Source organism: Leptodactylus fuscus, chromosome 1 (assembly GCF_031893055.1).
Source record: "Leptodactylus fuscus isolate aLepFus1 chromosome 1, aLepFus1.hap2, whole genome shotgun sequence".
Lineage (NCBI taxonomy): Eukaryota > Metazoa > Chordata > Amphibia > Anura > Leptodactylidae > Leptodactylus > Leptodactylus fuscus.
Window position 1 is genome coordinate 194,511,402 of NC_134265.1, and position 24,482 is coordinate 194,535,883.

General features: G+C 38.7%; 1 protein-coding gene across 4 annotated transcripts in view; it reads left to right on the forward strand.

Moving 5' to 3' along the window:
• The window catches only part of MYO9B (myosin IXB), a 148,228-nt gene that overhangs the window by 89,558 nt on the left and 34,188 nt on the right, over positions 1-24,482 (forward strand). For 2 of the 4 annotated variants that reach the window (XM_075280924.1, XM_075280941.1), the window contains exons 15-32: positions 1,629-1,718; positions 2,556-2,669; positions 3,815-3,854; positions 6,131-6,253; positions 7,984-8,064; positions 8,255-8,365; positions 8,455-8,577; positions 9,733-9,882; positions 12,129-12,298; positions 13,041-13,967; positions 14,045-14,099; positions 14,740-14,858; positions 14,948-15,099; positions 15,692-15,876; positions 18,282-18,380; positions 18,836-19,012; positions 20,053-20,094; positions 23,826-23,934. In XM_075280924.1, the coding sequence (XP_075137025.1) occupies positions 1,629-1,718; positions 2,556-2,669; positions 3,815-3,854; positions 6,131-6,253; positions 7,984-8,064; positions 8,255-8,365; positions 8,455-8,577; positions 9,733-9,882; positions 12,129-12,298; positions 13,041-13,967; positions 14,045-14,099; positions 14,740-14,858; positions 14,948-15,099; positions 15,692-15,876; positions 18,282-18,380; positions 18,836-19,012; positions 20,053-20,094; positions 23,826-23,934 (2,867 nt within the window). The remainder of the gene's footprint in view (positions 1-1,628; positions 1,719-2,555; positions 2,670-3,814; positions 3,855-6,130; positions 6,254-7,983; positions 8,065-8,254; positions 8,366-8,454; positions 8,578-9,732; positions 9,883-12,128; positions 12,299-13,040; positions 13,968-14,044; positions 14,100-14,739; positions 14,859-14,947; positions 15,100-15,691; positions 15,877-18,281; positions 18,381-18,835; positions 19,013-20,052; positions 20,095-23,825; positions 23,935-24,482) is intronic. The other 2 variants (XM_075280933.1, XM_075280949.1) reach the window with 2 other exon arrangements.

A 24,482-nucleotide genomic window follows, 5' to 3' on the forward strand; every position in this document is an offset into this window, starting at 1 on the left:
AAATTAACCCTATTTTACATTGTATAAAACTGAAATGGTAAACTACATCATATAAAAAAATATATATATAAAGGGTTTTATAGGAAATAATTGACAACTGTTGGCTGAATGTTCTTGAAGGTATATGGCCACCTTCAGTTTTGGCTCTGTTCGATTAAAACTATTTTTCAGTTCTCCAAACTTAAAAAAAAAAAAAAAAAAAAAATTACTAAGGAGACATTGGCTCCTAAACTTAGAAATTTAACAGCAAAATAAAATTATTAGTTGCCAAATATAAATACTTATGTACTTTAATTATAATAATTACCTGGGCTGTATACACATGACTATGTAAATTGTGGGAAACATGGTCTATTGGTGGATCATATGTTCCAGACTGACCATGGCTATGAACTGAACTTGCTCAACATTTCTGAATAAGGCTGCTTGCAAGCGCTTACAATTTACATGCAGAAATTCTACAACAATATCTTTGGGTATGCGCTTTGAAATCCGTACCAACTAGTGCAGATTTTCATACATGTACAAGCAGATTTTGAAAACACTCTGTGGCAGAAAAAAGGAAATAAATTGACATGCAGCAGATTTTCAAATTCACACTATTTCAGCGCAGGCAAAATGTCACTTAAAATAGATTTTTTTATTGACTTCAGTGATAATGGATCATGGTGCAGATTTTCTGCATTGAAATCCATGTAAAAATATACACATAATTTTGATCATGTACATGTACCCTAAAAGGCTTAGGAAACATGTTCACGTAATGATAATTGAAGGCAACCAAAACTCCATCTGCATGTGGCTACCAGTGATCGTACACTTATACAGTATAATCGCACAATTACTGGCTGCTGTGTGCAGGAAGAGTTTTCAATGCATGCAGCTACCACTTAGGCCTGGTTCACATCTGTGTTTACTATACCGAACACAATGACAAACGGTGAGCTTATGAAAGCACACTGACCCCATAGACTATAATGGGGTCTGTGTGTTTTCTGCGCGCTGTCCCAACTTCATGAACTACTTTTCTCTCCACATGACTCCTGCAGAGACCACGCTGAAAACACATGGACCCCATTACAGTCTATGTGTTCAGTATTCCTTATAGGAATGCAGATGTGAACCAGGCCTCAGTGAACATCCATCCTTATTGATCAGTTTCAGGCTAATAAATACCTACCCCTCAAATTAATCACAAAATCACTTTAATGCTCATTAGTCCTCCATTACAAACCACTTCCACCTATCATGAGTATTACCTTTTATTATTATTATTATTATTATTATTATTATTATTATTATTATTATTATTATTATTATTATTATTATTATTATTATTATTATTACATTACCCCATCCCCACTGTTCATGTAACAAATATTCCCCCAGCTCCACCCACATCTCACTGTTACTTTACTACACCAATTAACAGACTGAATTGCCATTTTAAAATCATTAGCATCTGGAGCCCTGAATTTATTTATAACTTCTCTTAAAACTTATGACATGAGGACTCTCCATTGTTCATAAGACCTCAAATATCTTAGATCAGTAAGTATGCACTACACCTATCACTTACTTATCTGTTGTTCCACATCTCGCTGGGGATCACCTGTACTCCACTTCAGCTGCTCTCTCCTCGATTTCTCCTTTGATTGCACCATGGATTATGATATCGATGTGTTTGAAGACTTCATAAGTGTATATGAAAATAAGAAGTAAGTGCTGTTGGTGACACACAGTTTGTGTGTCCCCCAAAGGATTCTTGAAGCATACTGGGCCCCAGGCTTAAAAAAAAAAAGCACAGTTTTTAGTATAATTGACTCCAACTTGTACATTAAACTGTTATTGAGTAAAAGAAAAATTTTATTAAAGAGAACTTAATTAAAGAGACTATTAGTTTTTGTGCTTGTAGGGATTCTTATTGGTGCCATGTGAAGCTCCTAAAAGCTGTGCTTTGCAGTCATGAGGCTCCTTTGGGGGCATATGAGGTGCATGGAAAAATATAGGTGATTAACACTGCGTCACACTGCATGGGATGTCTCCACACAACCTACTAACTAAGTGTTGGGTTTGCAGATCACTTTAAGATGCAGGGTTGCATCTTTCATTCAGTACATAAGAATGGGACTGAATGTTAGTTTATTTTTATTTTTTTCAGACACAAAGATATCCATGCTGTTACTTTCAGCTTTCTTTACAAGTGTACTATCAAGTAGGTAGACCTCAATTGGTCAGGGTCATTGCTAGGAAATGGAGAACTGTCCTCTTCCGAGTACACCTGTAATGTTAACTGGGCAGTCTTAACCTCTTAATGTCATCACTGGGCAGTGGAAGGCTGCTCACTTAACAGTATACTTGCATTGTCAAAGGTAACAACACCCAATATCTTGGTAATGGGAGTGCGCTGAAACAAAAATATCAGTGGGGTATTTAGGGCTAGACATAATAGGTCCTTTTTAAGAAATTTTTGTTTGACTTGAAGATTATGTCAAATAAGGTTCTAAAGGTTGGATAATCTATCATGTGTCTCTCCTCCCCCCTGTTGCTGTCAGAGAGCGGCACTCTCAGCTGATGAACAGTATTAAGGGACTCTCCTGGCAGGGGGATGACCCAGCCAACCTGCTGCGCACACTCTCCCTACGCAGACACTCTCGACTTCAGTTACAGTGAGTGTGCAAAGGGACTCAAAGTTGCTTGACTATAGAGGACAAAGCACTTAAAGAGGACCTTTCACCATATCTGGGCACAGGCAGTGTTATATACTGGCAGAAAGCTGACAGTGCGCTGAATTCAGCGCACTGTCGGCTTTCCCGATCTGTGCCCGGTGTAAAGCGCTATCGGTCCCGGTACCGTAGCGCTTTACAGTCAGAAGGGCGTTTCTGACCATTAGCCAGGAACGTCCTTCTGCCTCGCGGCGCCAATCGCGCTGTGCTGTGGAGCCGGGAGGAACGCCCCCTCCCGCTCCTGATAATGCTCGTCTACGGACAAGCTGTGTGAGCAGAGGGAGGGGGGAGTTCCTCCCCGCTCCACAGCACAGCGCGATTGGCGCCGCGAGGCAGAAGGACGTTCCTGGCTAATGGTCAGAAACGCCCTTCTGACCATAGAAGAGCTACGGTACCGGGCCGTAAGCTCTTCACACCGGGCACAGATCGGGAAAGCCGACAGTGCGCTGAATTCAGCGCACTGTCAGCTTTCTGGCAGTATATAGAACTGCCTGTGCCCAAAAGTGGTGAAAGGTCCTCTTTAAATTGGCATTGTGTGCTAAAGCATAGAATTTAAAATTGACATTGTGCGCTAAAGCTAACATGTTAAGCATGTGTTGAGAAAGCTGCAATCCTTTTTAAGCAAAAATGTTTTATGGTAACACCTTGCATTATGCTTTGTTTTCTTTTGGTACTAACACATGGAAAAAAAAAACCATAGAATAAATTTATATATGTCTGTATTGTCTTTCATAAGCATGCAGGTAAGTTTGGTACGTTTACTTGTTATACTTGTTAAAAATATATATTTTCACTAAACTAACATAGCTTTTCCACCTTTCCACAGTTCTTATGAGATTTAGTTGATCAAAAAAAAAAAATTGTTTCAATTTGGGAAATAAGTGCCTTTTGGGGCAAATTGCTCTGTGAACTTGTCTATCTGTGTAATATCATCTGGACTGTTGCAAGGTGTGCACTTATCTCGTAGCCCCTTGTCTAACTAACAAAGAACTAACTGGTTATGCTGGCTGAGTGTATTAACCAAAATAATGTCTAGCAATAAGGTGGTAGAAAAGGTTTCTTATCATACTGGACTGTTATTTTTGCAGGAAAAGTAAAGGTGCACGCCAGAAGCAGCTCATCCCGAAGGTAATTTAAACAGAATTTTGATATACAGTATATTTGTGACTGCTTGATATTTAGTACTCCTGTTTCTTTATATGTGAAAATGGCCATACAAGGCCTTTTTTTTTTTTTTTTTCCCATTTGATTATTTCTATAGTGCTGGAGAGTTCACCTAGCTTAGTCCAGCTGCAACTGGGCCAAACAAGGTGCACAAAGATTTACAGTGATAATGGACCTTTGATTTCTTTTACATACTGTATATACTCGAGTATAAGCCGACCCGAATATAAGCCGAGGCCCCTAATTTTACCACGAAAAACTGGGAAAACTTATTGACTCGAGTTTAAGCCTGGGAGGGGGTTTGGAGAATGCAGCAGCTACTGGAAAGTGTCAAAAATTAAAATGGTCGGCGTTTTTGGGTGCAGTAGATGCTGGGAAAGGGGAGCGGGTTGTTTTGGTTGTCGGTCTTTCACTTCCCTGAGTTTGAGGACTGTTTTGTTTGTTTTTTTTCTCCCACTAGAATTCAGCCTGGCTGAATATAGGGTATCTGCAGTGCTCCTATTAACCCCTTCCCGACAGATCAGGAGCACTGCAGATACCCTATATTCAGTAGACCGGGCACTTTCAGGCACAGGGATACCTAATGTGTATGTGTTTCACAGTCATTTTCTACTTTTATATGTATTCTAGGGAAAGGAGCGATTTAGAACTTTTATTTTTTTATTATATTTTTTTGAAGCTTCTTTTTTTTTTTCACTATTTTATGGGGGATTCTATACGTTCATAGACACCCCCCCTTCCCCCCCAGCCCCCAATTTTTTTGAATTTTTTTTGCTTGACTCGAGTATAAGCCGAGGGGATATTTTTTCAGCACAAAAACTGTGCTGAAAAACTCAGCTTATACTCGAGTATATATGGTAACTGAAGTATTCATATAATAGATACATGTTTAGACAAGTGTAACTGTATTACTCATAGGATACAGTGTTAACTAAATAAAAATGATCATTGTGTTTTATAATAAATACAACAAAACAGTAATGCTTATGAAAAGTCTTCTATATGCCATGCATTATCTAATATTTATTGCAAATGCGTAGAATGACACCCCTCACCTGTCATTAGAATAGATGTCCTCTACTTCTGTTCCTCATCCTTGCAATCTAGAAAAAATTAAAATGCAGGGTTTTTTTGTATCGAGGGCAGTCTATTCTTCACCCTTCCTTTTAGCACTTATCCTATATTGTATTCGTGCGCTAAAAGGTCCTACCTTGTTCAGATATATCAAGCTTTAACTATTTTTAAAACTGTTTAGATTAATATTATATATCAATTTCCTAGATACACTGTTGTCCGAAAATGGTGTATCCTTTATATTTCTGTGAAAATTCTATCATGAAAAATAAAACCTCACAATACAGCCAGTTTTACTCCTTCCTCTATCTTGGTGTCCTTAAAACGATACTTCACCTATGTATGTTATGAGATATTGCTGTGGCATCTCTGCCTTGCTAGTTTAGTACACCCCGCAATTATACCACAGTTATCATGGACTCATCTAGGAGTATTGTGCTCAGATGTGGGCCTAACTGGTTGACAGAAAAGGATTGCTGGTTGCCCTGGCCAGCTGTAAAATGGAGGAGGAATGATGGTCTGTACAGTTTTTTTTTGTTGTTTTGTTTTTTTTTCTGTTTGGGTTATTGGGTTATCCCTCTTGGTTATCATTGAAGTGAATTTTGAATGCTACTGCATACAATTATGTTCCGAAGAATGTGTTGGTTCTAACTTTGTGACAGCATCCTGGTGCATGTAGTGAAATTTTAAAAATTAGTCAAGTTTGGTGTGTTAGGACTCACAAGACAGGATTCCACGGCTGTCTGCTAGCTATTGTATTAACAACCTCCCATGGCCCCATAGACTTTAATAGATCTATTCACACAACCTTGGGATTACCAGTCTGTGTAGACATTTTGAAAACAAGCTGTTTCTCAGCCCAATTTCACCGATCCCTCAATAGACTCATGAATGAGGGAATCTGTTAGTACCCTCAGATGTATGTAGCCTGAGAATGAGACCCTTTTAGCTGTGTTGTAGGTGAGACCAACCTCTAAAAGATGTGTGTGTCATTTTTGGGCATCTTATTTGCTGCCAGTTAATGTAAATCTGTTCACTATGGCCTTGCCTAATATATAAACACTTTGAATTTTTTTCCCCTCCAGTTTGTTTCTACATATTGTTCAAGTTTAACAAACTTGTTATGAATTCTAATTTAACAGCTTTGTATTTCTTTATGTTCTCAGAATCTGCTTGACTCGCAGTCTCTGAAAATAATAATGAACATGACTCTCCATGACAGAACTACAAAGTCCCTTCTTCATTTGCACAAGAAGAAGAAACCACCCAGCATCAGTGCTCAGTTCCAGGTTGGTTTTGATTAAAGTTCATATTGACCATAATATTTTGGCACATGACTATGAATGTGAAAACTCCTTAAATCTGCCCTATTGAGTTCTATAGACATTGGCCAAGGTGTGATGGAGACTGCTTTTTTTTTCTATACATTTTTTTTTTTTTAAAGTATGTACATAAAAGAAGCTCCCTGTCCTGTCTTGCCTAGAAACAGTTATAGTTTGCCTGTCAATGGGCATGACACTGCGAGAAAGTGGGATATTTGTGTGTTATTCTGGGAATTGAGCCCTCTGCTGATTAAGTCCTACCTAGAGTGGTGAAAAAAAAACAACCCAAAACTTAAAACAAATTAAAATGATTAAAATACATCTAAACTAACAAAAGAAAGCAACTGATGATACACTAGGAGATCCGATTACAGTCAGCACTGAGGACCTGCAGAGCAGCGTTGGGCTGTCTTCAGCAATCCTCCTGTTATGACACATAGTGGCAGTCTTCATATACAGTGTATTTATAAATCAGGAAGCCACATCCTTCACTGGGCGATGCACCTGCACTGAAAACAATGCCAGTAAATAGCTTAAAGGGGTTGTCTACTAACAGGCCTATATTGAGAGACAAATATTATAGTTTGTACAATGAAAAGTTCTACAATATTCCAATATACTTTCTGTATCAAATTCTAACGGCTTTCTAGATCTCGGCTTGCTATCATTCATTGTTTACTTTCAGTGGATAAAAATCAGTCCATGGTCATGTGATAGACACATGTACACAATTCTTTAGTCACAGCTCTGTAATGAGACAGCTGCCTGGTAACGAGCTGTGCATCTGTGTCCATCCCATGGACATGAATGACAGCATGCAGAGATCTAGAAAACCGTGATAAATTGATACAAAATTTATATAGGAAAAATGCAAAGCAAAGTCACAAATTTTTATTTGCAGAGAGTTATCATACACGGCATAATAAATTGGGTCCATAGATTTACAGGGGTATGTTATTGAACAATAAAATAAAATACTTTAATAGAATTAAAACATGCAAAAAAATTACTTTACAAAAATCTGTAAAAATAAAAACTTTTTTTAAATAATTTTTTTTGTATGTGCATTCTGAAAAAATAATTTCCTGCAGCTCAGTAGTTATCATTATTGCCTTTCAGCACTGGGGCCCTGGGTTTGATTCCAACCAAGGACAAAATTTGTCTGGAGTTTGTATTTTCTACCTGTGTATACGTGGGTTTCTGAATACTGTGCCCTCTTCCATGTTTGCATGGGTATCCTCCAGGTATTCCGGTTTCCTCCCACATGCCAAAATATGCAGAAAGATAAAATTTGGCTTTCTGTAAAAACAACTGAGCCTTGTGAGTGCTGGGATGACTGCCTGCCACAAACTCCCCTACTACACAATGCTCTCTGTGCGTTACAGATGTTTGTCGCTGACCATATTGGTCTCAAAAACCGAATTTATTTGTATAGAAAAGGAACATAATAATCAGGAAAAATTTATAAAAAGCTCCCCTCTTTTTCTAGATTTGTTATATAAATTGTATAGTAATTGTATATGAACTCACAAATGACACCAGAGGTGCAATTTATTCCTCATAAAACAAGACCTCCTTTAGCCATGTCATGAAAAATGTATTTTAAGAAGCAAAAAAAAAAAAAAAAAGAGATCTAGTCATTAATATGTTGTGTTATTGTCATATAATGCAGTAAACGTTTGCCTTTGTTCTTTAAGGCATCTTTAAACAAGCTTCTAGAGACACTGGGAAAAGCTGAACCGTTCTTCATCCGCTGCATCCGCTCTAATTCTGAAAAGGTGGGAATTCTACATTAAGAAGTTAAATTACAATGTAATGAGAGAGAAAAAAATTCTGCTAAAATGATACCAGTGGATACTTGATTTGCTCTTTAACAAATAGCTACTACCCTGAATAAGGTTGTGAATGCCACTTACTAGATGCTTCTTATTACCATGATCCGTATTTATCTTTTTTTTTTTATACTAGATGGAGATGACATTTGATGAAACTTTGGTGCTTCAACAGCTGCGATACACAGGAATGTTGGAAACTGTGCGCATTCGGAGATCAGGATATAGTGCAAAGTACACATATCAGGTGCAAGGATATTATAACGTGCTACGTTTAGAATTGATAGATTATATCTGTTATAATTACATTTCTTTTTGGTCTCATCTGCTGCCTAGGAGTTTAAAGACCAGTTTCAGGTCCTGCTGTCCAAATCAGCAACAACCTTAAAAGAGGACATTACATGCTTGCTGGAGAGAATTGGTCTAGATCCACACAACTACCAACTGGGAAAAACAAAGGTTTGTCTGTCAACTTTACATTTTCTATTTATATAAATAATTTTTTATCTACTTTTAACATTTTTTTTTTTTTTTTTACCTTTGTTAAAAAAGGGAAAAAAAATTAAGGGAGATTTCCCATGTTAACAAGTTATTCCCTGTCCTTGGAGTAAGAGGATATCTTACAGGTCAGTAGGGATATAACAACTAAGGCCCCCATTTTGTCCCTTATTTTAAATGGAGCGTTAGTTCGGCCAGCACAGAGACCAGAGCCAACTGCTTCCAGCATAGTGCTGTGTATATGGATACTAGAAAGTTCCTCAAACAGCTGATCTGTCTGGACGCTGTCTGTCTGCCATATGGAATATCCTAAGAATAGGCCATGAAAAAAAAAAATTCCGGGGCAAACCATTTAGTTGCCTTCAAAATTAGCAGCACTGCTTAGCTGCCATATAAAAAGATTTTAAGTATTTTTAGCTGTTAAAGGAATTCTATCATTAAAATCACATTTTTTTCTTGATCACATGTAGGATTAGGCTTAAGAAAGGCTCTTCTTCTCCTTTCTTAAGGCAATTCCTACGTGTGATCAAGAAAAAATGTGCTTTTAATGATAGAATTCCTTTAATGTTGCAGACATAATGTCTTGCAAGTTCTTAAGACATTTTCAGTAAGGTAAGGAAGAGATAACAGCATAGACTTATTGTGCTTATGCCTATATTGTGTTTTAGCTGCAGATTTACCACAAAAGTTTATTGGTAAAATCCACAGCTTATTCTAGGTTCACATTTCCATTCTTTGGGTCTGCTTGGGGACCCAAACAATGAAAAGCTAACCCACTTAAAAAGTGGCTACCTGTGGAAATACGCGGCCCCCATAGACTACAATGGCTCTGCTTGGTTTCCACCTGAAAACCCCGAACGTAGATCAGGCACTGGTGTCAACCTAGCCTTAATATAGTACACAAATCTCATCTAAAAAAAACCAGAAATTCTCAGCTTCCATTTTACAGGAAGTGCGGTTTTTAGAATCTGCTCCATGTACGGGTAATCTGTCAAGAAATGTCTTTTAATTCATGAAACAAGTCTTATAAACAGCAAGCAATAACAACTTTCTCTTTGGTACTTTGGCTGTCCTGGGTTGTATTTGTAGTGATAAAATGTTCACTCTAATATTCAGGTCTTCATGAAGGAGCCAGAAAGGCAAAAGCTGCAAGATACTCTTCATCAGGCTGTCATCAGAAAGATAATTCTACTGCAAAGTCTTTTCCGTATGGTTGTGGAAAGGAGAAACTTCCTAAGAATGAAAAGTGCAACAGTCACTATACAGGTAAACTATATGAACAAAAGTTGAATATATAAATTTATATTTTTTGACTTTCAATTCAATATGTCAAGGTAAATCTGCTCAAATCATAGTTGTAAAAAAGCAATCCCTAGAAATTGAATGAATGACTGGCTTGGCTACCTGGTCGTCTGGCTTGGCTACCTGTTCTTTATGCACGGCCCAATGACTGCGGGAATCTACACCAAGCTTGGCACATAGTTTAATTAGACACTTTCAAAGGTTTCAGCTCTCTAAGACCTACCTAAATATAGAACACTGGTTTCCACATCAAGGAGCTGTCTCCATATCAAATTGCATGATCTGTACTAGCCAATAGAAGCTTGCAGATCCTTCACTCTTAATAGTGTATGATACAGCACTTGCTCTTTCCTCTCATTATCAATACCAACCAATCACAGTGATTTCGTTTTCAAAGGGGCCTTGGACAAATGGCAGGTGAAATTTTACCTATGGGCACATGCCTCACTTATTTTTATTTTTTATTTCCCACCTCTTTAGATCAATCCTCATGACTACTTATGCTTTTTGGGCACATAGGGGTGACAGTTGCAAGGTAATCTGCCTGACTTTGGATTGATTTTTTAGACACTCACTTTATACCCGGGCAACGCTAGGTACTTTCTTTAGTAGTGGATAAAAATGAAACCTTAATTTTGACATTTGGAAACATTTTGGCACTCTCCTTCATTCTTACGTTTTTTAATTTTATGTATGTTTTAGCCCTTTCATGGCAAAGGTGTTTTGTGACTTTTGCATTTTAAAAGTGAAAATTTTCTCGCTTATTTCATTGGAGACACAGCACCATGGGTATAGACCTGGCCACTAGGAGTATGGCACTAGGAGTAGTAAAAGATTGTTGGCTCTGTGTCCATCCTATACCTAACCACAGACACTGCCAGCCAGTTTTAACTTGGTGTCCGTAGGAGGCAGAGACGACATGCCTCGACTCAGGTCTTTCTATCTTACATTGCTTGTTTGTTTTTATTTTTTCTTCTCTTTCAGGTGCAAGGGGTCTTGAGCGTGTACGGCACACTAGTCGTATCCCCCTCCGGGCACATCACTCTCCAATGAGTGCCTCGTCTGCCACCCAGTCCCCATTTGCCGCATCGATGGCCAAAATGTCAATGGCCCCACTTTCTAGCTCATGGCTCAGTATGAAAATGGTCTTCCCCAACCATGCGGTGTTTGACCATATCTTGAAGGAACAATGGCTTCACCAGGACCGTACTTTCCACTAGGAAGTTGGACGTCCTTTTTCCTTTTCCAATCCAGTGCGTCTCTAAGTGGTCAGAGCTTCCCGCGGTATTATCAGAATAGCTCTCTCAGACTATTATTCTGGCTTTAGCAGATACCGCCTCCATCAGTGATCCCTCAGACAGAAGGGTGGACTCTCTCGCCTTCGTAATTGCTGACACCTCCTTGCGGCTTTACTTTGCTGCTTCTTGGGTCAGCAAGGCCTGCATTTCCTGGGCTAAATAGGTCCAAAAGGGTCTCTCAAATGAAGCCCCCTCCAAGATAACCATTTGCTAATCGCTCAAATCCTGAAGATTTCCAAGTACCTGTGCAATGCTTTGCTTGCTTTTCTGCCAAGATAGTGGCAATCCGCTGTGCTATCTGGATCCGTTCATGGAACACTGCCTCTACCTATAAAAAGCGAGTTGTGGCTCTTTCCTTCTCTTGGGGCGAACAGGGCCACCTTTTTGGAAAAGACTTTGAAAAAGCTAATCTCTCAAGGTACAGGGGGAAAACGTTCTCTCCTTCCCCTAAGACATCTTAGCTCCAGCATTCCTCTTCCAGTCATTCTTAGCATTTCTGCTTCTTTCATGACTCCACTTTTTGCTCAGGAGGACAGTCTTCCTGGAACTGCCACTCCAAGAAGTCCCCTTTTGAATCCCAGACCTGTCTGGCAGTCAAACTCAAAGTCCTCCAAGCCCTCTCTTGCATTTAGGTCTTACCCCTCTTGGGGCTGTCTGGTTGGGAAGGGAACGGATACTTTCTTTTCAGGAGATCGGGCTTGTCAGTGTCGATGAAGCTTGGGTCCAAAAGGTGGTGTCGACCGGTTACTCAGTTATTCCATTGAGTTCTCCTCCCTTCCAAACGAAAACTGATTAAAACATATCTTGCAAATGCCTGTGTTCACTTTAATGGGGTCAAGGATCCAACTTTGCTGTGTGTGGTTTTAAAAAAAAAACAATTATTTCATAAATATATAATTTATTTTATTTTAGGCATACTGGAGGTCATATGTTGTGAGACGGGACTTGGGAATTAGGAAGAATGCTGCTGTGTGCATCCAGGCAGCATGGAGAGGTCATGTTCAAAGAAAGATCTTTATTGGTAACATTCAAGCTATCCGAAAGTTACAAGCCCTTTGCAAAGGATATTTACAAAGGCAAAAGTAAGCGAAATAGTGTATCCACTGAATTATGTTTGTATCTCTTGTTCATGTACAAAGTAAAGTTTGGTTCAAAACGGATGGTGAAAATCAACGGCTTGTAGTTAAAGTAATATCAGTGGTAAATGGTCAGGGACTGAAAATCAAAACAAACCTGGCTAAGTTGCCTATTGGGCTTCCTGGCTTTCTGCAGCATCGCTGCCTATTGCAGCTCCTCAGGATCTTCAGCTTCTTGCAGGATAAAGCTCACAGAGAATCATCTCTGTGCAGCCCTCTGCAGCAATTGGTGACAGACCTTCCTTGGGTGATCTGGGTTCTTGACATATCTAGAAGAGAGATGCATTTAAAATGTCAATAAACCTGTATGTGATTAATATAAAGACATATTTAAGATAAGTGTTTCCCAAATGGTAAGGGACCCCCAATTTGAGGAGTTTGTTTGGTTGAGCAGATAGAATTTTTGGTGGAAATAAAGATCTTTAAGCAAATCTGTATTAGAGTTCACCATAATAAAATTCTTTGAAACCTAAAATAGCATCTGTAGTTGTAGTTTCACAATGCAAGATCCCAGCTCTGTCCTAGTAGATTAGATAAATGTTACCTTTCATGTATCTTTCCAAATTAACATTGTCCATAGTTGTGTTATTAAAGTGTCAACCAAATTTAATATATTTTTAATCACTGAAACATTCTATAATATAATATAAAGCGTTTACAGTGAAAGTAATTGTTTGTTTGTGTTAAGGTTCAGTGTCATGTTGGAAGCAAAAAGAAAAGCAGATGAAGAAGAGGAGAAAAGAAAGCAGGAGGCTATTAAAAAGGAGAGAGAGGCTCTGCTGATAAAGATCCAAAAGGAAAATGAACTAAAAAAGATTGCAGGAATGAAAAAGGTGGCAGAGGTGAGTGAAGCTAGCTCTCAGACAAAAGACTCTGTCATACAACATGCACCTCAAGACCGTAAGGAAGAGACCCAAAGTGAAGCTGCTAAGCAAGAAGAGCCTGTGTGGTTAAAGAGAACAGATGAGGATGAGAAGATTAAAAAAGAGAATGACCGGAACAAGCCAGAGAAAATTCTGGTGGAAAGTGAAGAGAAAAAAATATCACAAGACTCGCCAAATCAAGGGAAATCTGATCGTATAGTGGCAGCATCCAGCAGTCGTGAAAGGGAAAACAGGAGACTTCGGTGTCTGCTTCATGACAGGCTGCAGAACAAACATATCTACTCTTCTCTGGAAGAGGATGAAAACCTGGCAGGAGCAGTTTCACAAGTAGGACAACAGAGTAGTAGTGGTGGTGGTGGTAGTAGCAGTAGTAAAGAAAAGGTACATGTTGTATTGCAAGAGGAAAAGACAGATCAAGAGAAAGATCAAGCATTTATAAAAACCAGCGACGCTGCAACTTTCGATCAGAGTTCAGAAAACCCTAAAAGACCATCTAATCTTCATTTAGACCTTCAGCAGATGTCTGAAAAGCAGTCTTTAGATAAGAGCAAGGAAAAGTCCCCACTGGATGTGGAAACTCCAAGTGTGGGTATCATACAAAGGTATAGCGACCATGAAAAGCTGAGAAATAAGGCAGAGAAGTGGAAGGAGAAGAGACAAAATGAGTCTGGCCAGGTTGAATTTACCGGCACATCTGAGCTAGAGGAGTCTAACATGGGAATGTCATTAAGGTATTTTGAAGTTTCTTTGACAACTTTTGTTATTCTACTATATTGCACATAATTGATTTCTAATTATTACCCAACAGGGAGAAGTCCACTCAAGAGGATTCAACAATGCCACAGTCTCCTCCTCCCGCGCAGGTTTGTAAGCCAATCCAAGGCACGTGATGCAAATTATAGTGAAGATAATCCTGATACAACATTTTATGTATAGACAGGAAGTCAGGTTCTCTAGTCATTTGCAATAAGACTTTACATCCAGGCCGCTATATGAAGGAAAAGAGAAACGGATTTCCTGTCCCCACATAACCCATATCCGTTCCAGACTCCTATTGCTATTGACCCAATATTTGGACTAAAAGGAGATGGATACAGACACCATTAAAGGACTGTTAACGTTATATCCAGATGCTGATTTTTTTTATTTTTTTTTGTTTAAAATAAAACAAAAAAAACTCAAACAAACCATATAGGTACATCAACCAACTAAAACAGATGCCAAAAGTGAATCCTTTGGGCGCTGTTTCTCACTTAAAGTTTGAATATGTTCAGGTTTTAAATTATATTTAGCAATGAGATGCTAGTAAACTGAAAAAATGTTGTTGATCTCCCTTAAGATTACTATGTTATTACTATTCCTACTATTGCTATCATTTACTTCCTGTACCTTCCTAACAGGCCAAATAATTCAAATGTTTGCTACTTCTTTAATGGCTTTTATAAGATTGCTGTACCAATTTACTGTTTGGAATGTTTGAGCTGTTTATGGTATGGTTTGCAGCCTGCTCCTGCGCCTGTTGAGATAGATAAAGGTTCACAAAAGGCTAACTTACAGAAGAAGAAATCCAGTGAGTACAGCACTCAATCTGACGGTGTACCATCACAACCCACAGACTCTAAGTGAGTGTGACAAGGCCAAATAATACCAAATGTACTGGCATGCTTATTCATTACCTTTTCTAAGAAATTCCATGGTCTTTTATGTGCAGGCATACTTTCAAGGGTCCGCTTTATAGGCTTTTAGGGAAGAAGCCTGATAAAAAAAACAGCAAAGAAAATCCTCTTACCCCAGATGGTACAGAACTGCCATCTTTTCCACCATCAGCCCAGGATAGTGTTGCAACCAAGAGAACCATAGAAGGTGATTTTTGTTTTATTTTTTTCAGTAATATGTATTCTTTGCAACTTCCTTACATGATTGACGTTAAAGAAGTATTCCCATGAACAGAATCATATCTATATTTATAGATAATTAAATTAAATTAAAAGTTAAAAAATTTTGCAAATATAAGTAGTTAAAAATTCTGCAGAGTTTTAAAGATTTTCTCTAACCATATTAGTGGTGACGGTCTGTTGTCTTGATCGGTTGCCAATGGATACAACCACAAATGCAGAAATTTTCTATGGTCTGGGACTTGTCAGAAACCCAGCAATGATTTCTTATTGCAGCTGGGTTATCAGGCACTACATATCTCCGAAGATATCCCAGCCACAATAAGGAACTCTTAGCAGATTTTATGATCTTCGAAAGGCCCTGCATTTGTGGTTGTATCCACTAGCAACAACCTATGACTACAAGAGATTTAGAGAAAAACTTTAAAACTCTGCAAAATGTTTAATTGCTTATATTTGCAAAAAGGTTTAACTTTCAATTATCTACAAATTTAAAAATGGTTAGATACATTGGAATACCCCTTTAACTATAATATGAAATGCATTCACATATCTTACAGGAACTGTCATTGGAGGACAGACCAGCCGCCAGTCACCAAATGAACCAACCAATAAACTACTTAGGAGTCGCTCTATTAAAATTGGTAAAGCCACCACGGTGTCTGAAACTTGGATGTCATCTTTGTGTCAGGGAATCACCAATTCAACTGAGCTAAAACATCTTGATGATTTTTTGTTTACCAAGGTAAGTAGTTAAAAAAGTAGTAGTAAATGTCAAAATTTGAGTAAGTTTTATAGGTCAGAATATTTAATCAACCAGAAAAGCAATTTTTTTTATTTTTTTTATTTTTTTACTTGATTTGTAATTGCCGGCAGATGTCCTCCGGATTTCCCATTTATAAACTGTTAATTGTTCAAAGGCCTAAAGGGGTTTTCCAGTTTCAGGCAAATATTGAGAGAAAAATGTTATTTTTGGGATTATGAAAAGTTGTATAATTTTCCATTCTATTTTCTATATCAATTCATTATGGTTTTCTACATCCCTGCTTGTTGTCATTCTTTGCTAACTTTCAGTGGCTAAAATTTAGGTTATGTTATCGGCACACAGGTGCCCAGTTAGTTATAGTCACAGCTCAGTAATCGGGGCCAAGGAACTACATAGAAGTCTTGGTAATGCTCTTCTAACCACTGACATTTCTAGCTGTGTGACATGTAGTAGTGGAGAACACCATGTATGGGTGTACATAATATGCAATGATGGATTCATAACCAAATTGGTTCAGAATGACCTCCACATGGATAAATTTGTCCAGAGAATTCCATGAAAAAATTCCCCAGACCATGATGCTACCACCACCAGCTTTGTTTTTAGATCTACTCCATCGTAACTTTTTTCATCAGCACACCTTTGCTGCTGACTAGAGATGAACGAGTAGTATTCGATCGAATACGACTATTCAATCGAATACTCGTATCGGTTGAATACCACGCGGGAAAAATCCATTGAATTCAATGCAAAAACCTCCTCATGCTCCTCATCCTGCTACTTCCGGAATTTGGAGGATCCAAGGTGTCGAACTTTGGCTTCCATGGAAACCGGAACAACATTCCCGTTTTTTCCCATAGACTATAATAGGATTCGATATTCGAACGAATACTACTCATCTCTACTGCTGACATTCACCTCTCGTATCTGTGGCACATAGTGCTCTGTAGTTTCCTCCTTGGTTATTCCCATTGGTGCCATTTATCCACTCACATTACACTTTTATCACAGCAACACATGAACAGTTCACAAGCTGCACTGTTTGAGAAATTCTGCCGCACTTTGCCCGAAAGCCAATAATCATCCATTTTTGCAACTCTGATACACCCATTTTTAACCATGACAATGAAAAGTGATATTTTTATAAACTGCCTATTTCACAATTTATATATACACCAAGCAAGCCAACCACTCCCTTCATGGGCTATGCCAACTGACTTGAAAGTTGGGGGTGGTCATAATAATGTGACATCACTGTGTATTTACAGTACCTTTCCTGAATCCTGCTTCTACAACATATAACTTTTATAATTGTAAAGTAAAAAAAATTGTTTAACTTCTGTAATAATTTGATGTAATGACTTATCATTTTGTAGAGTGTTGCCTAACTGTATGTGAATGGAAACATATATTCACAGTGAGGAAATGAAAACCTTTTCCTAATATTGTCTAACTGATCAAGGAGCACAGTTTGATCACTCAAGGCTGAACAGTAACAACATGAGGTCTGTGATCCTAGCACAGCCAGGATCAATCCTTTGTGGCCATGATGTGACCAGGAATAACTGGACAGTAATCTGTCTTGACACACACTAACACATGTGCATGCTAAGGAGGAGAGAAAGTCACTGCAGACACGTTCACACGGGGATGGAGAGGGCAGATTTTGGCGTGGAATCCACGTCATGTTGGCGCTAGTGGAAAAAAGAAATGAGCTGCCCTTTCTTCAGGCGGATTCCGCGGCTGAATCAGCCGCGGTGTCCGCCTCGCGACAGCACCCTCCGTACTAGGCCCATTCATTTGGGTTTAATCTGGAGCAGAAAGCAGTGACTGGATACCGTGCACTGCACCGGTATCCCGACACGGCAGCCGCGACGGAATATGCACACGCGTAATTGCATGTGAACTAGCCCTTTATTGCTCCAACAATAATCCAACATCTGATTTTTTTTTTCTCCTGTGACCTCTTCCATCGGGTTTTGAAAATATGACTAATATACATCTAAAGTGTGGGGCCAGTTTAACAATTAGGAGGATGATGCTTTCCTTTGTTCTGCTACTCCCACTAGCAAATGGGATGGGGATGGTGGGGTTAGAGATAGAAAACAAAGGCAAAGATGTGTAATATTGTAAGCTCCTATTCAATTTTCTTTGACTATAGAGCTCGCTGCAATCTGATAATTATTTATGTACTATATACATAATTATTTATGACTATTATAATTATAATTATTATACATAATTATTTATGTACTATATAGTTATATACATATATATGAAGTTTTTAAAGTTTTTTTGTTTTGTGTTTTTTTCCCCTCTTTAGTTGTGTCTCAGTAATAGCATAAGATATATTTATATTCTTATTTTTTTCTTCTTATTCTTAGATTACCACTCTCCACCAGGATAAATCTGCCATTGAAAGTCTCCTCTATAGAGCCATGGAAATGTTTAGGTCAAATCTCAAGTCAATGTATTCTTCTCCTGTAAGTTGCTGTATAAACTCCCATGTAAACATCAATCAATTTGATTTTAAACAGTTGTTTATTTTTTCATTAAATATTAAGTATACAAATTTTTTTCAAGCATAAATACTTTATGAATAATTTCTTTCATTTTGCGTTTTTTTGGGCACCTGTTTTCACGGATCCCGAATAGACGTGAGTTTAGAAAGGACTCTTAGAAATTGGGCATAAATAGGACAAGGTCTGTTAAAAAAAAAAAAAAAATCTGTCATGTGAATAATCCCATTCAATTGAATTTATTTTAATCCCCCCCCCCATGTAAAAACTGTTAACAACATTGTGTAAATAAAGCTTTCGAAACAAGGAATCTCAAAATATGCGGAAATGTGCTATGTTGTTTCCCCTCTCTGGAGAGAGATGTCACATAAAATATCTACAAATCAAACTTCTTTATGACTTCCTTACTTCTCTTCTAGAATGGGCACATTCACGCTGGTTACAAGGATCTTATGGAGAACTTCCAGCTTCTTGTGAGTAGTCTAACTAAGGAAAAGAATGAGAAAGACGTGAAACTAGTTCTTAACTTATTCCAGTCCTTCTTGGATGAATTTACCCGTGGTTATTCTAAGAGAGAGGAACATGAACCCCAAAAGGTTAGTTCTGTTGCAAATACTTTAGAATATTAAGTAGGACCTTTCACCATGTACAAGATAGATGCCAAATGACAGAGCTAATATAGCCAACTACTCATGGGTACAGCAGTGATTTATATACAGATGTGGTAGATTTCACCAAAACTTCTGGTTAAACTGCTACAACTTGATATCTTTTCACAAAAAATAATAAAAACAAGAGTGTCATTGAAAAATGTTTTTTTTTCAATGACTTTTTTTTGTCTTCTGTGAGATAATATCCCGCTGCAGCAGTTTAACCAATTGCAGAAGCTTGGGTGAAATCAACCACATCTGTACATAATTGCTGCTGTACTCGTGAATAGTTGGCTATTTTAGCTCTTCTTCTCCAAGTGGGAGGGAAACTTTTTGTTTGACTCTTAAAAGATCTAAAGGTTACCACCCACAAAGAGAATAAGGGCTAATTAGTTTATAGGCTTTTACTTAGCAGGTATCATATCTCTTGACCTGATGGACATTTTAATTAAATTTCATTAATTTAAAAAAAAAAAAAAAAAAAAACAAAACCTAAAATAAACAACAAATGGACATCCTCTTTAAATGGTCTTTGTTTCAGTTACTGGTACTAATAAGATCAATCCAGTAAATCCTTGTTAAACCCTCTTTCTTTCTTTCTTTCTTTCTCAAAACGACAATATTGTGCAGAAAATTAAGTTTCTCAGTCCCTCAGACTTGTTGTTCACTGCCTGTTGTGAAGACAGTCTTCAGCAGTCTTTATATTTTTCGCCAGCATTGAATGTTTGCAGAGTTTTCAAATTGCCAGCATAGTAGATTGGAGAAAAATGACTGGTATACCTTTAAGCTATGCACTTTCTCAAAATGAGTTTAACTAACTTGCTTCTCAGTAAAGGTTTATTTTATTTTTGTTATTTTGTCCTTGGTTAATCCATATTTTACAAAAGTAAAAAGGAGATCAACTACTTTTTTTCCCCTCTAGTCATTGTTTTAAGCAGTCATGCAAAAATAGCCTTTTTGTAATTCTATGTTCTCTTATGTTTCAGCAGAGAAAATCTCAAAAGAAGAAAAGAAAACAAGACCATAATGTAAGCATTCTGCTATGGTTGTATGCAGCAGCATTAACCTGAACTCTTTCAGTTGGTTAAACTGTGGCAAGGTGATATCCTATCTTTTCACAGAAGACAACGAAAATCATTGGAAAAGCATTCTTTTCAATTACTTTTTTTTTTTTTTTTTTGGGGGGGGGGGGGGGGTGTCTTCTATGATAAGAAATCATGCTGCAGCAGTTTAACCAATTGCAGAAGTTCAGGTTAACACTGCTACATCTGTAGGTCAGCTCATTTGCAGTCAGATGTATTGTGTTACTAAATGCAGTTTTTATTTTCCCCATAATTTAACAATTCTTGGTATCTTTTTTCATAATTCCGCATTGCGGTTTTCCAAGTAGAAAGTATATGAAGAGACTGACAACTGGATGTTACCGTTTTCCTTTTCAATGACGTGTGTCTATGAACAGTCTTACAATGCTTAGGCAGTGTCATTCTGTGAAGTGATAGGTTTGGCAGTGTGTTCGCTGTTCCCATGCACCACAGACTGCCATGGGAAAATGGCAAAGATGACAGTCACACACAGACAGTATCTGTGTCAGCATAGGGAGAGGAGATAGCATAGGGGCTGTTGTTCTATGTAGGGTAGCAGTACTACAATGATGCTTTTTGAAATCATAAGAGCTGTTACAAGTGGAAGCATTCTGGATGCACCAACTATACATGCAGCATGTATTGTTCTATTGGGAAAGGCATGGCCCCATGAAATAAGTTTTACACTGAGCCGGTTGCAAACTTTATTTGGGGGAACTGAAAATGAATAAAGAAATAGCAACATGGAACTTAGCAACTTTTCCCCTATAGCATAAACACTGCGGTTTGGCTGTGGCAGAAACAATAGTAGAGCCATCTCCTTTACTTCTCCCAAAGAAGCAGAGGGTTGATTTAAATATTCTTCCAGGGACTCCTAGACAATACTGCATGTGTTTCATAGGAAAGAGGCCCTGTTGGGTCCACCCATTGACTGTTTTTCTGCCATAGTTACTTGTGTTTAATGCTATACACTGCTGTTTGACTTTCCGCTGCCCCGATGTCCCACGCAATATTATGGGTCATTTGCAGTGTGGGTCAGACAGCAGCCCTGTCTCTCCTTCTGGTGATGTTTACACTGATAACACTGAGGTCATCTGATTCCAGATGCACCACCTCAGGGTTCTTGATGGAGAATGTCCTTAGCAATTACCATATTTTTCGGACTATAAGACGCACTTTTTTTCCTCCCAATATGGGAGGAAAATGTGTGTGCGTCTTATAGTCCGAATGCAGCGTGTGCAGCGTCTGTGTCCTGTCTATGAGAATCAAAAGGAGAGCAGCACGGTGCCTGCCTGCTCTGCCCCTCCTTCCCTGTCTGTGTCGCGTCATTGCAGGAGCGAGATATGAGAGGCAGGGAAGTAGGGGCGGGCCAGACAGGTGAAGGAAGCGTGGTTTCAAGCTTGCCGAGAAAACCACGCCTCCTTCTCCCGTCTGGCCCACCCCTCCTTCACTGCCTCTCAGATCTGGCTCCTGCAATGAAGCCACACAGACAGGGAAGGAGTGGCGGGCCAAACGGGAGGAGGAGGCGTCCTTTTCTCGGCAAGCTTGAAACCACGCCTCCTTCACCCGTCTGGCCCGCCCCTACTTCCCTGCCTGTGTGGCTTCATTGCAGGAGCAAGATCTGAAAGGCAGTGAAGGAGGGACGAGCCAGATGGGTGAAAGAGGCGTGCTTTCAAGTTTGCTTAGAAAACCACACCTCTTTCACCCATCTGGCCCGCCCCTTTTTCTCTTCTTGCATAGCTTCACTGCAGGGTGTCTCTTTCCATCCATGGATGATATATATAATGTTCAAATCACCCCCATATCCCTAGAATACATATAAAACAAAAACATTACTGTTGAAACACATACACATTTGGTATCCCTGTGTCCGAAAGCCCCCGGTTCTATTTACATTGGTGAAATATTATATTATTAGGTTATTAAATATTTCACCAATTTTTTTTGCTTAATTTTTTTTCCCTATTTTCCTCCTCTAAAACCTTAGTGCGTCTTATGGTCCGGTGCGTCTTATAGTCCGAAAAATATGGTAATAATTTATCACTAAAAGTCTCTTAAGATAGTGCCTCATTGATTTACTCCCCCTCGGGTGCACATCTTACCCCTATTTCACATAGCCACAACTGTATTTATTTTTAGTCATGTTATTTCATGCTTTTAGAATTTACATTTCTCACAGTGATTGTTTTCAGGTTTTCTACAGTTTACATGGTCTTGGAATGGCCTACATTAGCTATAGATTTTATTGTCCTAGTTACAGTCCCATCTGGGGTAGGGCAGACACTTTAAATCATACTGCTCCTGTTGGGAAGTGGCCCTTTTTTTGTATACCGTGGCATCCTTTAAGTTATTTGCATGGAATGTGAGGGGCATGGGTAGCCCAAAAAAGCGGTCAGTTATTTTAGGAAGTACCATCCTCCTATTGTTTGCAGGAGACACATTTTTTATCAGATAGGCTTCAATAGCTATGGAAGTGCTGAGTTCAATGGTCTTTGCACTCCACCCACACCTTTATTCCAGGCAAGTTTCCATTTTTGGGTACATTACAGCGTCAGATGGGAAATCCCATTCTGGCCTAAACTTTTTACATCCCGTGACCACATTCACGATCAAGTGAAATTATTTCTGGAGATTCACAACCTGCAAACAGCGCCCCTGCTCCTCTGGAAAACCACTTGAGGCATACTTGAGGGGGTACATTAAATATAAGAGATTGAGGATTTAAAGAATGTCCTTGCTTCTGGCGATGGACCTGGTTAATAATTGTGGTAATCTGCCTATCCGATCCAATCTGCCATTGCCAATCCGAGCGAGGACTTAACTGCATGTTTGCAACTGGGTACACCTCTGTGTGTTAAAGGAAAAGGCCAGTCGCATGGCTCTTAAGCTAGAGATATACTTTACAGATGAGCGGCAGAGCTGTCTAGACTCCCCTTTCGCCCTAGATGAACTATCTGATGGACATGGCAAAAGGTAACTCCCTGGGCCCGGACAGTATTCCAATAGAGGTTTATACCCAATGCCAAGATTTCTTGCTTTAGAGTACAGTGTAACCAGGACTTGCCTGTACATCATCGGCTGTATGGCGGGACTATGCAAGAGATAGCCCACTATATAATATAGCCAGCACCTGGATAACCTCAGATGCTGTTTTGTTTGGTCTCAGAAGCACCTACAACCTAGCATCTAGGTTTTTAAGCAACCCTACAGAAGTGGAGCTATAAGTAGTTATAGATAGACATGGTTGAGAATGGGATCTGCAGATATAGCTCTTATTTCTAACTGTGGCTTTAACACCTATATTTAAATTTTCTAGCATATTTAGTCCCAGTCCTAAATGTGGGATTTTAAGCACTCAATCTGTACTTTAAAACCACATCGAAACCATGGTTCTAGGTGCTCTAGAACCCAACACCTTGACATCTGAAATAATCGTTGCATTTCAGGCTAGTGTGACTCTTAGCTAATTTACATCCAGACTTAAGGAGGAGGGGGGGAGGGGATGTTTAAAAGTAAATGTGCTATTTGTAATAAAACAGAAGGAACGTTACAAAGGATAATTCATACCCTACCGAACAGTGCTGTGGGTTTACGGTGAAAATTCTGATGACTGGTTTCAATAATATTTAAAGCTATAGTCTATATAGTCTCAATAATTTGACCTTTTATTTTTGCAGCTGGAATCACATGGACACGTATTTGTCAGTTACCAGGTGAACATTGGCCAATCATGTGAATATTGCAGCTCTGGAATATGGCCGATGGAGAAGGCTTTTCTCTGCAGTAGTAAGTACCCACAGATCATTCGTCAAATGATAGACAAAAGTAATTGCATATCATCACCATATTCTCAAGCGTGCAGTTAAAAGTGAATTAAGCAAAGAAGTCACTGCATTTGTATTTGTGTCATTAATACATTTTTCGCCTAATTTTCACTGCGGGACACTGTGCGCATATTAGCCCAGCCGCTAGGAGACTTGACACTAGAGAGAGAGAAAAACGGAGAAAGCGAACTACTAGATAAATGTACAAAACATCAAAATTTTATTGAAGAAAGGACACATACAAAAATAGTTAAAAGGTGACTAATATCACAAGACCATCAGATGACAGTGGGTACATAGGGTATCCAAATAAACAAAGTTATTGAGGTAGATGTCACAAGGTCTAAGGGATGCGTCAATTTACAGCTAGTATGTAGAACTGAGGGTAGGTCACTGTGTGTATAGTGAAAATGGACTACCAATAATATCATAGACCACAAATGGGCTACCAAGTAAACAAAAATCAGGCAAAGAAGTATATAAACTAATGGAGTATGCAAAATGGTCACT